The 15,047-nt window shown below is 49.3% G+C and overlaps 1 protein-coding gene across 2 annotated transcripts in view; it reads left to right on the top strand.

Moving 5' to 3' along the window:
• The window catches only part of LOC309560030 (relaxin receptor 1-like), a 269,217-nt gene that overhangs the window by 209,544 nt on the left and 44,626 nt on the right, over positions 1-15,047 (top strand). For both annotated transcript variants that reach the window (XM_082263532.1, XM_082263531.1), the window contains one exon: positions 338-567. In XM_082263532.1, the coding sequence (XP_082119658.1) occupies positions 338-567 (230 nt within the window). The remainder of the gene's footprint in view (positions 1-337; positions 568-15,047) is intronic.

Below are 15,047 nucleotides of genomic sequence, written 5' to 3'. Positions count from 1 at the left end.
CTCCTCCCAGTACCATCTCTTTTTACAGAATACAAAACCAAGTATCATTTTGTGGTGGAATTTACTTTGTATGGAATTTGCTAATGATAACAAGAAAAGCAGTTACATGGACGCCCTGCAGCCAGCAACAATAGACCCCCCCCCCCATCAACAATATTCCAGCCAGCAACAATAGACCACCCAAGCAACAATAGATCATTGTGACAAAATAACCCCTCTAGCAACAATAGATCCATTCCAGCACTAATAGACCTTTCTTCTTTATTTCAGACAAATGTGAAACCTTCTCTGCTATTACTTCTGTAACAACCTCTCATGTCTCCCATTTGCCTTCTAGATACTTCAAGAAGTTCCAGTATTGTAGTTATTCCCCGCACGTTCGCAGCTGCAAGCCGAACAGTGATGGAATCTCTTCCTTTGAAAACCTGCTGGCCAACATCTTGCTGCGAGTCTTCGTCTGGGTCATGGCCTGCGTTACCTGCTTCGGGAACCTGTTTGTGATCTGCATGAGATCGTTCATAGTCACCGAGAACTGCCAACATGCCATGTCCATCAAGTCTCTCTGCTGTGAGTGCGGCAAAAGTACAGATAACTTGATAATATATTCCTTACATTGGTGATCAGTGGAAGAATGCCCCTTACATTGGTGATCAGTGGGAAGAATGTTCCTTACATTGGTGGTCAGTGGGAAGAATGTTCCTTACATTGGTGGTCAGTGGGAAGAATGTCCCTTACATTGGTGATCAGTGGGAAGAATGTTCCTTACATTGGTGGTCAGTGGGAAGAATGTTCCTTACATTGGTGCTCAGTGGGAAGAATGTCCCTTACATTGGTGGTCAGTGGGAAGAATGTTCCTTACATTGGTGGTCAGTGGGAAGAATGTCCCTTACATTGGTGGTCAGTGGGAAGAATGTCCCTTACATTGGTGGTCAGTGGGAAGAATGTTCCTTACATTGGTGGTCAGTGGGAAGAATGTTCCTTACATTGGTGGTCAGTGGGAAGAATGTTCCTTACATTGGTGGTCAGTGGGAAGAATGTGCCTTACATTGGTGGTCAGTGGGAAGAAGGAGGAGGACACACCCAAGGAGCTCTCTCTGAGAACCAGCCCTTTTCAAGCCTGGGCCTTGCCTGCTAGCTTGGCCCAGGAACAATGCCTGATCCTGGGGGAGGCCCTGGGAGGGATCCCCCTGATGACACGGGGCCTAGTGAGGAGGAGGTGGAGGACCTGTCTGTGGGTCCAGGCCCTGGTGAGAATGCGGATGTCTTCAGCCAGAAGGTTATCAATCGTTTTAGGGCAATTGGAAGAGCTGAAGAAAAACTTAAAGTTTAAGTTTATTTAAAATACAGAAGCGGAGGGGCGTGGCCTGGAGCGGCATGGAATAGGACGTGGGTGAGAGCAGCTCCGCCGGCATACACTCCTTTTAACAATCATCCTGCATTCTAAGATTCTGCTCAGCCTCCCCGACACCCCCGCTCGAGCCCCAGACACCCTACAACATGTCCCCGCCGAAAAAGACGCTGGATTCGGCCGCCAAGCTGGAGAAATTCCGCCGAACTGACAAGGACCTGCAGGCACAAGATGGCGTCCAGGCGAGACCGGAGGCGAGCGGGACGGGAGCTGAGACGGCTAAGGTGCTGGAGGCTATCTCACAGTGCCAGGCTACATTGACCTGCAGGATTGAGGAGGTAAAAATCGATATATCTCTGGTCCGCCAGGACCTCCAGAAGGTGAGGGAGAGGGTGACTGAGACGGAGCAGCGGATCGGCGCTGTGGAGGATGCCCTGCCCCCCCTGCAAAACTCCTCAGATCGTCTTCAGCTTCAAGTCACTCAGCTCCTGCTCAAGCAAGACGATATGGAGAATCGACTGAGGAGATGCAACATTCGGCTGATAGGTCTGCCTGAGGGGGCAGAGGGGGCTCGACCGTCGGATTTTCTGGAAAAACTCCTCATTGACACCTATGGCCGGGAAGCCTTCTCTCCAACTTTTGTGGTGGAGAGAGCACATCGCCTGTCTGGCAGACCACCGCCGCAGGGAGCACCCCCCCGTACCTTCATAGCTAAATTCCTCAATTTCAGAGATAGGGATGCTGTGCTCCGCTTAACCCGGGAAAAAGGCAATATCCCCTTTGGGAACGGCAGACTAGCTATTTTTCCTGACTTCTCTGCAGATGTTCAGAAAAAGCGCAAAACCTTTCTGGAAGCAAAGCGCAGGCTCCGCATCAAAAACATCAGGTATGCTATGTTGTACCCCGCCCGCCTCCGCGTGGAGGGAGATGACAGAGTACATTTCTTTGATGACCCGGAGGCAGTTATATCCTGGCTGGAACATCTTGAGGCACGGGGCTGAGCCTACCTCCTGCCTCTTACTCCTTGTTGTGCACTGACCCCTCACTGGATTTCCGGAACTCGTGTATTGCTCTTTCCCTTATCTGCCTTGGAGGACTCCGCTATGTACCCCCTGGATTTTCCCTGCCTGTTGTCCTGGATTTGGGATCAAGCTGGAAGGCACCTGTATCAGTTAGTGACATCTCGGCTCCAACGCGGGGAGGCTGTTCCTCCCCTCCCCTTTTTTTTTTTTTTTTTTTTTCTCCTCTCTTCTTAATTCTCCTCTGACTTTTATGGCCGGGACCGAACGTTTATTTGATTGAGATTTTTTTTTCACCGTTTTGCCCCTCTCTACCCGGCATAGGCAACCTTATCCTCACACCCTGGCGGAGTCACGGAAGTCTCTCACTTATTGTCCTAGACGCATGCACTGCTACCCAGCGAAGTTTCGCTCTTTATGTTTGCCTATGTTAGGCACATGCACCAGCCATCCCACTGTTGCCGCCGTGCGCGGCGGGGGAGCCCTTCCCCACTTTTTCTGATGCTGCTCTGGTTCTTTTCCTTTTTCCATTTTTGGTGGGACCTGCAAGGGTTGATTGGTTGGTTGGGGATTCAACATGCCCGCACCAGTTGGGGTGGGTGCAGGGCGGGGTGGGTGGGTGGGTGGTCTTTATTGTCATTCTATGCTCTGTTTTTTTTCGTTTTGAGGAACATGTATTGCATTTTTGTGTTTGTTTTGCTCATCCCTGTACTGCTGGGTATACCTCCGATTATTATCATTACTGCCATGTGTTTTCTTTCAGCACTGTCAATGGGTGGATGCCTGGGCCGAGGGGCACCCCCGGAGCTCCTGCACACTGTTATGATAATTTTCCCCCCATGGCGCACCTTAAACTCCTAACCTGGAACGTCAGGGGCATGAGGGACAGACTCAAGAGATCAGCGGTGTTTGATGCCCTGAGGCGCCTCAGGGCTGACGTTATGGTCCTACTGGAGACCCATCTAGACGGTACGCTCCAGCGGGCGCTGAAGCGCCCCTGGATAGGCTGGACGTTCCATTCTATGTTCACGTCCCACTCCCGAGGTGTAGCGGTCTTGGTTGCCAAGTCAGTGCATTTTGAGCTCCGGGGGTCCCTGATAGACCCACAGGGAAGATATGTGTTTCTGGAGGTACTGTTGTATGGTGAACCTTATTTACTGTTGGCCTTTTATGTTCCTCCTCCCTTTGCGGCCTCCGTTCTGCTTGAGGGCCTGGACTTCATGGTGTTGCATCCCCGTATACCTGCGATCTGGTTGGGGGACTTCAACAACACCATGGATCCCAGCTTGGACAGGCTGTCTGCCCCTGGAGCTACACAGCCGCTGCCCACGACTACCAGGTTTGCACGGTTGATGGCGGAATTTAATTTGCTGGACACTTGGAGGGTGAAATACCCCTCGCTCAGGGCATACTCTTGTTTTTCTGCCACCCATAGTTCCATGTCCCGTATTGACTTGATTTTTATATCTCCCTTCCTACTCCCTAGATTATTGGACGCGGGCTTCGCGGCCCGTAGCCTTTCGGATCACTGCCCCTATTGGGTCACGCTTCAGGTCTGCAGTGAACGAGTTCGGCCAGCCTGGCGGCTGAATCCGTTCTGGCTCTCCCTTATCCCTGAGGGGGACGACATGTCCGCCAGGTGGCAACAATTTTTTGCTGACAATGGTGGTTCAGCCTCCCCCTTGGCGGTATGGGAGACCTTTAAGCTACATGCTAGGTCCACTCTGACGGCCACTATCAACGCTATTAAGGCAAATTCCGCTCAGGCTCACGTGGAGGCGACAGGGGCCCTGGCTGTCTCAGAGGCGGAGTACGCTGCCGACCCGACGCCCGCTGGCGCGGATCGGCTGAAACTTTTGACCAGAGTAGTGGAACAGTTGGAATATGAGAAAGCCCGTAGGACCCTTTTTTTCCAAAAGCAGAGGTTGTATGAGCACGGTGAACGGGCAGGCAAACTTTTGGCCTATCTTGTGCATTGCAATGATAGACCCCCGGTGGTGATTACTTTACACCCCCCGAATGGACCCCCTGTGTCTGATCCTGGGCAGGTGGCGGATCGATTTCGGGACTTTTTTAGCGATCTATACACCTCTACTGCACCGACCGATGACTCCCCGATTTCCTCATACCTGTCCCCGGACGTTCTTCCCCAACTGACGGTAGAGCAACTAGCGATCCTTGAGGCCCCGCTCTCACAGGAGGAGATCACAGAGGCTATGGCCAGGTTTCCCAGGTCTAAGTCCCCGGGCACAGACGGGTTACCTATAGAATTTTATTCCACCTATTCTGAGGTACTGGTACCGCATTTACTATCTATGTTTGAAAACGTATTCGACTCTTCCACGTTACCTCCCTCTATGCGGGAAGCCCTGATTGTCTTGATCCCCAAGCCGGGTAAAGACCCTCATCAGCCCGCCTCTTATCGTCCGATTTCCCTGTTACAGGTGGACGTTAAGATCCTGGCCAAGGTCCTTTCTATCCGCCTGAACAAAGTCATACTGTCGCTTGTCCATATGGACCAATCGGGCTTTATGCCGGGCAGGAATACCTCCTTCAACCTGAGGCGTCTGTTCATGAATCTACAGGCTGATCATGAGAATGCAGGTTCCAGAGTGGTTGTGTCACTAGACACGGCAAAGGCATTCGACTCGGTTGAATGGGGCTTCCTATGGCGGTGTCTGGAGGGTTATGGCTTCGGCCCCAATTTTATCCGGTGGGTTCGTATACTTTACCAGGGACCAAAATACAGAAGCGGAGTGTTTAAAGAAAAATTTGACAATGAGAGGCGATTTACCAGCCAAACACCAGCAAGTTCCATGGATCAGCAGCCTCAGGTAAGGGATGACCCGCTCCATCTGCCTCTGCACCTCTCCCACCATGCCAGACCTGGGAATCACCAGCGGCAACCAGCCAGGGGGTTGAGAGTGGACATGGATCCCTGACATTTATCCAGGAGATGGAGTCCCCCCTGAGAGCAGACAAGTTTGTCTTTTCTGATGATCCATCAGAAATCCCTGAGGATGGGCAGAGGAGATACAAGCCAGCAAAGCCAGTACTGGTGGAGAAATCCCAGTATACCATGCTGCCTTCCAATATGTCTGCCCCACCTGCTGTAGTGGATGGTGTCCCAGGTGAGAAGGAACTGCATATTGGAGTTACTGCTGAGGAGAAATCCAGTGCAGACATGCAGGGAAAATCCCTGACAGTGTCACAAGATTGTCAGAGAAAGGTGGATGAACCTGCATCTAACACCCCAGGCATGGATTTTTCTGCTCCTGCTGAGACCAGTAGTCCCTCTGCAAGCAAAATGGCTGCAAACTCCATAGAGTTTGCTTCAGCTGAGTTTCCCAGTGTTCCAGGGCTGATTGACCAGCTGATTGCTGGTGGGGGAGGGGATCAACATGGTGCTGCAAGTGGAGAGGAAGTAGCAATGGAAGTATCCTTCAATGCTTTACCTGCTGCTGTGTTAAAACAGGATTCTATTTCTACAACTGAAAACTCTGTCCCAGTGGAAGAGAAGATGACAGCTGAAACTCTTACCAGTGCAGCAGCAACTATGGATTCTGCTGTGAAGACAACAGGAATAATAAATATCCCAGCAAGTATAAAAAATGACAATAATAATAAAGCAATGAATGTGGTGGTGGTGGGTGGTGTTGAAGGTGTTAGTAATGCTGGGAAAAATGAAAATGACATTTCTCCCCCTGCTCAGCAGAGGAAAGATTAGATTGCACACATTAATTCCGAATATGTGCAATCGTTATCTGCTAAGTGTGTGTCAGATAATTAAAAAAAAAACTGATGGATTTTCTGCTGGGAGGAATGTTGGCAGCTATGCTTCAGCTTTGGGTAGTCGCACCAGGGTGGGTGGTGGGAATTCTGTTAATAATCACAATTCAGGGAGGTTTGGTGGGGGGCTGGTTAGTGGGTATAGGAGGAGGAATGTGGTTCAGTTGAGGTGGGAGGGGGAAGGAACCCCAATAGTAAGGGGAAGGGTGGCTGAGTTGATTTTGGAAATGGGGTTTAAAGCCTGTGATATTTTTGCTTTGATTTGCCCGGTGGGGAGTTATGAATTTGATTTATCGTTTGTAAAACCTGAAAGTTTGGATCTCTTCTGGGAGAGATATAGGAGGTGCAAGGGCCTTCAGCAGTGGAGAGGTTTGGTGCCAAAGGTGATCTCAAGGCAGCCTTTGATAAAGTCGGTGACCATCTTGGTGCGTAATGAATCCATACCGGAGGCTGATTTATTAGTATGGCTACGCCGATATGGCGAGGTCCTCACTCCACTGCGGAAGGTCCTTGATGAGCATGAGATATGGACAGGGGCCTGGACAGTGTCACTAAAATTGGGGGTGCTGGGCAATTTAGTTCAGCACCTTCCCTGCTCAGCCTTTCTGGGTAGGGATAGGCTGACCATTTTCTACCAAGGTCAGCCTAAGGTGTGTAATAAATGTGGTGATAAAGGCCACTTTGCATCGTCCTGCACCCACAAGAAGTGCTCACTGTGCCAGGATCTAGGCCATTTGGCCAGAGAATGCACCCAGATTCGGTGCAATTTGTGCCAGCAGCTGGGTCATCCATATAGCCAGTGCCCAGACAGTGCACTGCATAACCTGCCAGGATTGGAGACTGAGCTGCAGAGGCTTAATAAAGAAGATGAAGCAGCTGAAGTTAGGGAGGAAACTGTTGCTGCCCCTCCTGTGTCTGTTGTGTCAGATTCTGTTTCCCCTAGTGATGTGGTCCCTGAGTCTGTCCCTCCTGTGGTTGTTCCTACATCTACTGTGCGTAGATCCTCCGGACTAGCGGAAGCTGCTGGGGAGGCGGGTACAGTGGATCTTCCCCCTCGGCCTACTCCACCTCCAGTCCCTGTGCCCCGACACCGCAAACGTGGGCAAGAGAGTGCAGGTGTGCTGGATGGTGGTGGGGTCGATGGGGTTGAGGGAGGGGTGTCCATGTCCCATGTCTCACCCTCTGTTGAGGAGGATTCGGATGATGAGGGGTGGGAGAGGACTAGGAGGAAGAAAAAGAAGAAGAGGAAGACCAGTAAAGCGGTCGTTTCCTCCTTACAGTTAGAGCCAGGAGGGGTTCCTCTTGGCAACACATTTTCTGTTTTATCAGGGGAGGAGTTGGTGTCTGATTTATCTATTTCTTTATCATCTATGGATGAGGAGGTGTCACATAGTGTAAAGAGAGCTGTTTCGGGTGATGAGAGTGTGGTAGAGGTTAAGAAACGACTACCCCAATCATTCTGATGGCAGTTCCCGCTCCGATAAAGGTGGCGACCATTAATGTCGCCAGCGTGAAATCTGCAAGAGCTCGTGATATTGCCTTATTTTTGCTCAGTGAGTTTGAAGCTGAGATTTTATTTTTGCAAGAGACCTGGCTCCATACTTTGGCCGATGTCCATCTAGCAAAAAGGGAGTGGAGATGTGGTCCCTCCTTTTGGTCTCTTGCGGCTGAGCTTTGCAGCGGAGTTGCGGTTCTTTTTAAAACCGATATGGTAACGTGCCGGCGGGTAATTGAGGTAGAAATGGGGAGATGCATGGTCTTAGACGTCTCTGTTAGGGGCAGGACCTGCGCCTGATCAATATCTATGGACCGCAGTCAAAATGGGACAGGAAATGCCTCCTCACAAAGATCAAACCCTTCCTTTTTACATCCCAGCAGGTTGTCTTTGGAGGTGACTTTAACACTATAATTAGGCCTGAAGACAGGAGGGTCTCCATAGACAGGCTGGGTTATGATGGCGTTTTTCTTAGAGATATGGTTAGACAAGCAGGCCTGGTAGATGTGCACATTAAGCACTGCCCTGGCAGCACGGGATTCACGTTTCAGAGAGGGAATAGTCAGAGTAGGATAGATAGGTTTTTTTTAGGAGAACTCTTCTTTCTCGGCTCCTGAGTTGAGGGCGGTGGAGTTCTCTGACCACTGTATGCTGTCTGTGACTCTGAATGCCTCAGACACTCCACCCAGGGGAAGGGGTACCTGGAAACTGAATTCGGCTCTCCTGGAAGATTTAGAGGTAAGACAATCCTTTGAGGATTTTTTTCAGGCACAGGTTTCTATTCTGGACTTTTGCAGCAGTAAGTCAGAGTGGTGGGAGCTTGTGAAACAAAGGGCGATTGGACTTTTCAAGGCCATAAGTAAGAAGAAGCAGCTTGGTATATATATTCCCTACCAGCATTTGCGGAGGAAGCTTGATCGTCTTGTCTCGTATGGAGGAGATCCAGGGGAGATCTCGGAGGTAAAGCTTCTTCTTAGGAAGTGTCAATACGACCGGCATGCCTCCTTGGTTCTGGAGAGAGATTATGGGAAATATCACTCGCCTGATCCTTACCAGAACTGTAAGCAAGGCATAGCAGTCATAGGTCTGAGGGATAGTATGGGTTCCCTGGTGAAGTCCAGATCAGGGATCCTGGAGATCTTCAGGTCATATTACACAGACCTTCTGGGAAGAAAGGACCTTAGTCGGGACAGGATGGAAAGCTTTCTGGATTCTACTCCAGGATTGGGAAATGGTACATTGCCTTTGATGGATTTGACAAAACCAATTTCAGTGGATGAGGTAGTTCGTGCTATAGAGAAGCTGGCTACCAAAAGGTCGTCTGGGCCAGATGGGTTGACAGCTGAATTTTACAAGTGTTTTAAGTCCATTCTGGCTCCCTTTTTAGCGGAGATTTATAACAGCTGTTTAGAAGAGGGTTCTTTCCCTCCCTCCATGAGGCAATCCGCTGTGATTCTTCTGTCAAAGGGTAAAGACCCCTCAATAATTGAGAACTGGCACCCCATCAGTCTTCTCAATGTTGATAGAAAGATCTTGGCGAAGATTCTTTTTTGGCGCTTGTAGTCAGTAGCAGGCGATTTGTTGTCCAATCATCAGCACTGCTCGGTCCAGGGCAGAAGTACCCTTTCAGCAATTTTAGCTGTCCGGGAGGCTTTGGAGCGATGCAGGGCTGCTGGATGGAGAAAGTACTTGCTGGCATTGGATCAGGCGAAGGCTTTTGATCGAGTCAATCATGAGTACCTGTATTTGCTACTTGGTAGATACGGCCTGCAGGGGAGGTTTATTGATTGGCTGAAAACATTATATAAAGGGGCTGAGAGCTTCCCACTTGTTAATGGTTGGGTTGGACGGCCTTTTGGGGTTGGCTCTGGTGTGCGCCAGGGGTGTCCTTGGAGCCCCCTGCTATATGTATTCGCAATCGACCCCTTCATAAGATGGTTAGAGGGTGGATCATTGTGCGGTGTGCCTTTGGGCATTGCTGGTGTGCCACCTTTGAAGGTCGTGGCCTATGCCGATGATGTATCTGTTATTATCTCTGGGATGGAGGAGGCGCAGGAGGTGGTCTCTGTGATAGAGCAGTACACTGAGGCTTCTGGCTCTAAAATCAATCATGAAAAGAGTGAAGTTTTCTGGATGGGTGAGCAGGGTGAAAGCTTCGAACTTCCGGATGCCTTCCCAGAGCCCCAGCAGGAAATTAAAGTGTTGGGCATCAAATTTGGTCCTGGTGACTACGGTCATCGAAATTGGGAAAGCAGGTTGTTGAATGCCAATGCCAAAGTAGCAAGCTGAAAGAAATGGAAACTTTCCTTGAGGGAAAGGGTTGATTTGATTAAAACTTACCTGATCCCAATCTTTTTATATGTCAGCTTTGTCTGTATCTTGCCAGATCTCTCTATGCAAGGGTGTACAGCTGCTTTTTCCAACTGTTATGGGGAAATAGGCTGAACCTGATCAAACGCAATGTAACTTACCTGTCCAGGCGGGAGGGTGGTCTAGGAATGGTCAACCCTATAGTTTTATTTTCTCTGCTCTTTTTAAAGTACAATCTTGGTAATATGTTAGCAGAGACCCCGCTGGGATGGGTGGGTATTTTTCAAACTTGGTTTAGGCCTTTTCTGCGATGCTGGGAAGATGGCGGGCCAGTGAAATGTCTGAGAGTCCGACATGGCAAGCTTCCGGCTTATGTTGCCCCGTGTCTGAAAATACTTAGGCAGTGGCAGGTGACAGTGGGTGATATCAAGTCCCTCCCCAGAAAGCTTCTGGAGAAGAGGATTTTGGGCTCTGTTTTCAGTGTGTCACTGACCTTAAGGGATTGCCCAGGCCCTGTAATAAGGGAGGGGTTGCGTTTATTTAACTTGGGAAGAATCCCTTTAAAGTTTAGGGATCAAGCCTGGCTCGCTTTCCATGGAAGGCTCTATGTGAGAGGGAACCTGAAGCATCGCCCTGTGGATGATCGGGATTGTCCTAGAGCGGAGTGTGTTGGTAAAGTGGAGTCTATGGACCACTTTTTGCTCCAGTGTCCCTTTAACATAGAGGTGTATAAAAGGGTGGGGAGGGCTCTAGGCATCCCCTTTCTCTATCGCATGAGTTATGCGGAGTGGGTGTATGGGGCATTCCCGACTCGCTGGGATTTTGATTTGGATACACTTTTTCTAGTTAGTATAGTTGTCCGTTACTTCACGTGGAGTGCACGGTGCCAGATTACCATGCGGAAGAAAGTCCTCCCTGTCGAGGTGGTGGTGTACGATATTCTGGGTGAGGTTGGAAAGATTCGGGGTCTTGAGAAGGGCAGGGAGCCTCGAGCAGTCTGGATAAGGGCGTAGAGGAATATCAGACCTGCTTTTGGTGAACTGTCCATCTCTGGGTGAGGAGCTCTTTTCCTATGCTATTTCTTTCACTCCCTTAGCTTTTGTTGGTTAATATCTTCTTTTTAAAGAAGGGCTGCATGCATAATGGGGGTGGTTTTGTTTCTTGACCTCGCAGGTTTGATGTCTGGTGTGGTGGTGTGAGTCTTATTAAGAATATTTTTCCCGGTAATGATGTGTTTCATGATGTGAGTTTTGCTTTTGCTGTAAAGGCAGTCTTTATTTGAGAGCAGAATTTGCTATGTATTTCCCCCCCCCTTTTCATGTAAATATGTATATATTTATTTATGTATATTGATTTTATGCTTATTGATTGCAAGACTTTTAATAAACAAAATTGGGAAGAATGCCCCTTACATTGGTGGTCAGTGGGAAGAATGTTCCTTAAATTGGTGATCAGTGGGAAGAATGCTCCTTACATCGGTGGTCAGTGGGAAGAATGTCCCTTACATTGGTGATCAGTGGGAAGAATGTCCCTTACATTGGTGATCAGTGGGAAGAATGTCCCTTACATTGGTGGTCAGTGGGAAGAATGTCCTTACATTGGTGATCAGTGGGAAGAATGTCCCTTACATTGGTGATCAGTGGGAAGAATGTCCCTTACATTGGGGATCAGTGGGAAGAATGTCCCTTACATTGGTGATCAGTGAGAAGAATGTCCCTTACATTGGTGATCAGTGGAAGAATGTTCCTTACATTGGTGGTCAGTGGGAAGAATGCTCCTTACATTGGTGATCAGTGGAAGAATGCTCCTTACATTGGTGGTCAGTGGGAAGAATGTTCCTTACATTGGTGGTCAGTGGGAAGAATGTTCCTTACATTGGAGGTCAGTGGGAAGAAGGAGGAGGACACACCCAAAGAGCTCTCTGTGAGAACCAGCCCTTTTCAAGCCTGGGCCTTGCTTGCTAGCTTGGCCCAGGAACAATGCCTGATCCTGGGGGAGGCCCTGGGAGGGATCCCCCTGATGACACGGGGCCTAGTGAGGAGGAGGTGGAGGACCTGTCTGTGGGTCCAGGCCCTGGTGAGAATGCGGATGTCTTCAGCCAGAAGATTATCAATCGTTTTAGGGCGATTGGGAGAGCGGAAGAAAAACTTAAAGTTTTGAAGGCTGAACACAAATCCTTCAAAACCAAGTATTTCCAGGCCTGGAGTAAAAATCGCACAGCCATGAAGCCTGAGTTACAGGAATTGGAAGAAAGGGTAAAGGAACAAACTTTATTATTGGAAAGGCTGAAAGACAGAAGTGGAGCATTTAAAGAAAAATTTGACAATGAGAGGCGATTTACCAGCCAAGCATCAGCAAGTTCTGTGGATCAGCAGCCTCAGTTAATGGATGACCAGGCTCCATCTGCCTCTGCACCTCTCCCCCCATGCCAGAACTGGGAATCACCAGCGGCAACCAGCCAGGGGGTTGAGAGTGGACATGGATCCCTGACATTCATCCAGCAGATGGAGTCACCCCTGAAAGCAGACAGATTTGTATTTTCTGATGATCCATCAGAAATCCCTGAGGATGGGCAGAGGAGATACAGGCCAGCAAAGCCAGTAATGGTGGAGAAATCCCAGTAGACCATGCTGCCATCCAACATGTCTGCCCCATCTGCTGTAGTGGATGGTGTCCCAGGTGAGAAAGAGCTCTGCATACAGCTACCTATTGGAGTTACCGCTGTGGAGAAACCGAGTGCAGACATGCAAGCCCCGGACCATCAGACGAATGTGGATGGACCTGCATTAAACACCCCAGGCATGGATTTTGCTGGTCTGGCTGAGACCAGTAGTCCCACGGCAAGCAAAATGGCTGCCAGCTCCAAAGAGCCTGCTTCATGTTCACCTGAGCCTCCCAGTCTTCCAGTGCTGATTGCTGATGGGGGAGGGGATCAACATAGTTCTGGAAGTGGAATGGAAGTAGCAATGGAAATATCCTGCAATGCTTTACCTGCTGCTGTGTTAAAACAGAATGCTATTTCCACAGCTGAAAACCCTGTCCTAGTGGAAGAGAAGATGACAGCTGGAGTTCTTACCAGTGCAGCACCAACTATGGATTCTGCTGTGAAGACAACAGCAATAATAAATATCCCAGCAAGTATAAAAAATGACATTAATGTTAAAGCAATGAATGTGGTGGGTGGTGGTGAAGGGGTTAGTAATGCTGGGAAAAATAAAAATGACATTTCTCCTCCTGATCAGCAGAGGAAAGATTCGATTGCACAGATCAATCCCGAATCTGTGCAATCGTTATCTGCTAAGTGTGTGTCAGATAATTAAAAAAAAACTGATGGATTTTCTGCTGGGAGGAATGTTGGAAGCTATGCTTCAGCTTTGGGGAGTCACACCAGGGTGGGTGGTGGGAATTCTGTTATTAGTCAAAATTCAGGGAGGTTTGGTGGGTATAGGAGGAGGAATGTGGTACAGTTGAGATGGGTGGGGGATGGAACTCCGCCAGTAAGGGGGAGGGTGGCTGAGTTGATTTTGGAAATGGGGTTTAAAGCTTGTGATATTTTTGCTTTAATTTGCCCGGTGGGGAGTTATGAATTTGATTTGTCGTTTGTAAAACCTGAAAGTTTGGATCTCTTCTGGGAGAGATTTAGGAGGTGCAAGGGCCTTCAGCAGTGGAGTGGTTTGGTGCCAAAAGTGATTTCAAGGCAGCCTCTGATAAAATCAGTGACCATTTTGGTGCGTAACGAATCCATACCAGAGGCTGATTTATTAGTATGGCTACGCCGATATGGCGAGGTCCTCACTCCACTGCGGAAGGTCCTTGATGAGCATGGGATATGGACAGGGGCCTGGACAGTGTCACTAAAATTGGGGGTGCTGGGCGATGTAGTTCAGCACCTTCCCTGCTCAGCCTTTCTGGGTAGGGATAGGCTGACCATTTTCTACCAAGGTCAGCCTAAGGTGTGCAATAAATGTGGTGATAAAGGCCACTTTGCATCGTCCTGCACCCACAAGAAGTGCTCACTGTGCCAGGATTTAGGCCATTTGGCCAGAGAATGCACCCAGATTCGGTGCAATTTGTGCCAGCAGCTGGGTCATCCATATAGCCAGTGCCCAGAGGCACTGCATAACTTGCCAGGATTGGAGACTGAGCTGCAGAGGCTTGATAAAGAAGATGAAGCAGCTGAAGTTAGAGAGGAAATTGTTGTTGCCCCTCCTGTGTCTGTTGTGTCAGATTCTGTTTCTCCTAGTGATGTGGTCCCTGAGTCTGTGTCTGTTGTGTCAGATTCTGTTTCCCCTAGTGATGTGGTCCCTGAGTCTGTCCCTCCTGTTGTTCCTACATCTACTGTGCGTAGATCCTCCAGACTAGCGGAAGCTGCTGGGGGGGCGGGTATAGTGGATCTTCCCCCTCGGCCTACTCCACCTCCAGTCCCTGTCTCTCGACACCGCAAACGCGGCCAAGAGGGTGCAGGGGTGCTGGATGGTGGTGGGGTCGATGGGGTTGAGGGAGGGGTGTCCATGTCCCATGTCTCACCCTCTGTTGTGGAGGATTCGGATGATGAGGGGTGGGAGAGGACAAAGAGGAAGAAAAAGAAGAAGAGGAAGACCAGTAAAGCGGTCACTTCTTCCTTACAGTTAGAGCCAGGAGGGGTTCCTCTTGGCAACACATTTTCGGTTTTATCAGGGGAGGAGTTAGTATCCGATTTATCTACTTTATCATCTATGGATGAGGGGGAGTCACATAGTGTAAAGAGAGCTGTTTCGGGTGATGAGAGTGTGGTGGAGGTTAAGAAACGACTACCCCAATCATCCTGATGGCAGTGCCCGCTCTGATAAAGGTGGCGACCATTAATGTCGCCAGCGTGAAATCTGCAAGAGCTCGTGATATTGCCTTATTTTTGCTCAGTGAGTTTGATGCTGAGATTTTATTTTTGCAAGAGACCTGGCTCAATACTTTGGCCGATGTCCATCTATCAAAAAGGGAGTGGAGATGCGGTCCCTCCTTTTGGTCTCTTGCGGCTGAGCCTTGCAGCGGAGTTGCGGTTCTTTTTAAAACCGATATGGTAACGTGCCGGCGGATAATTGAGGTAGAA

The sequence above is a fragment of the Pelophylax lessonae genome (genome assembly GCF_965119305.1).
Source record: "Pelophylax lessonae genome assembly, chromosome: 7".
NCBI lineage: Eukaryota > Metazoa > Chordata > Amphibia > Anura > Ranidae > Pelophylax > Pelophylax lessonae.
The sequence above is the reverse complement of the archived record's forward strand: the minus strand, read 5'-3'. Positions and strand labels throughout refer to the sequence as shown.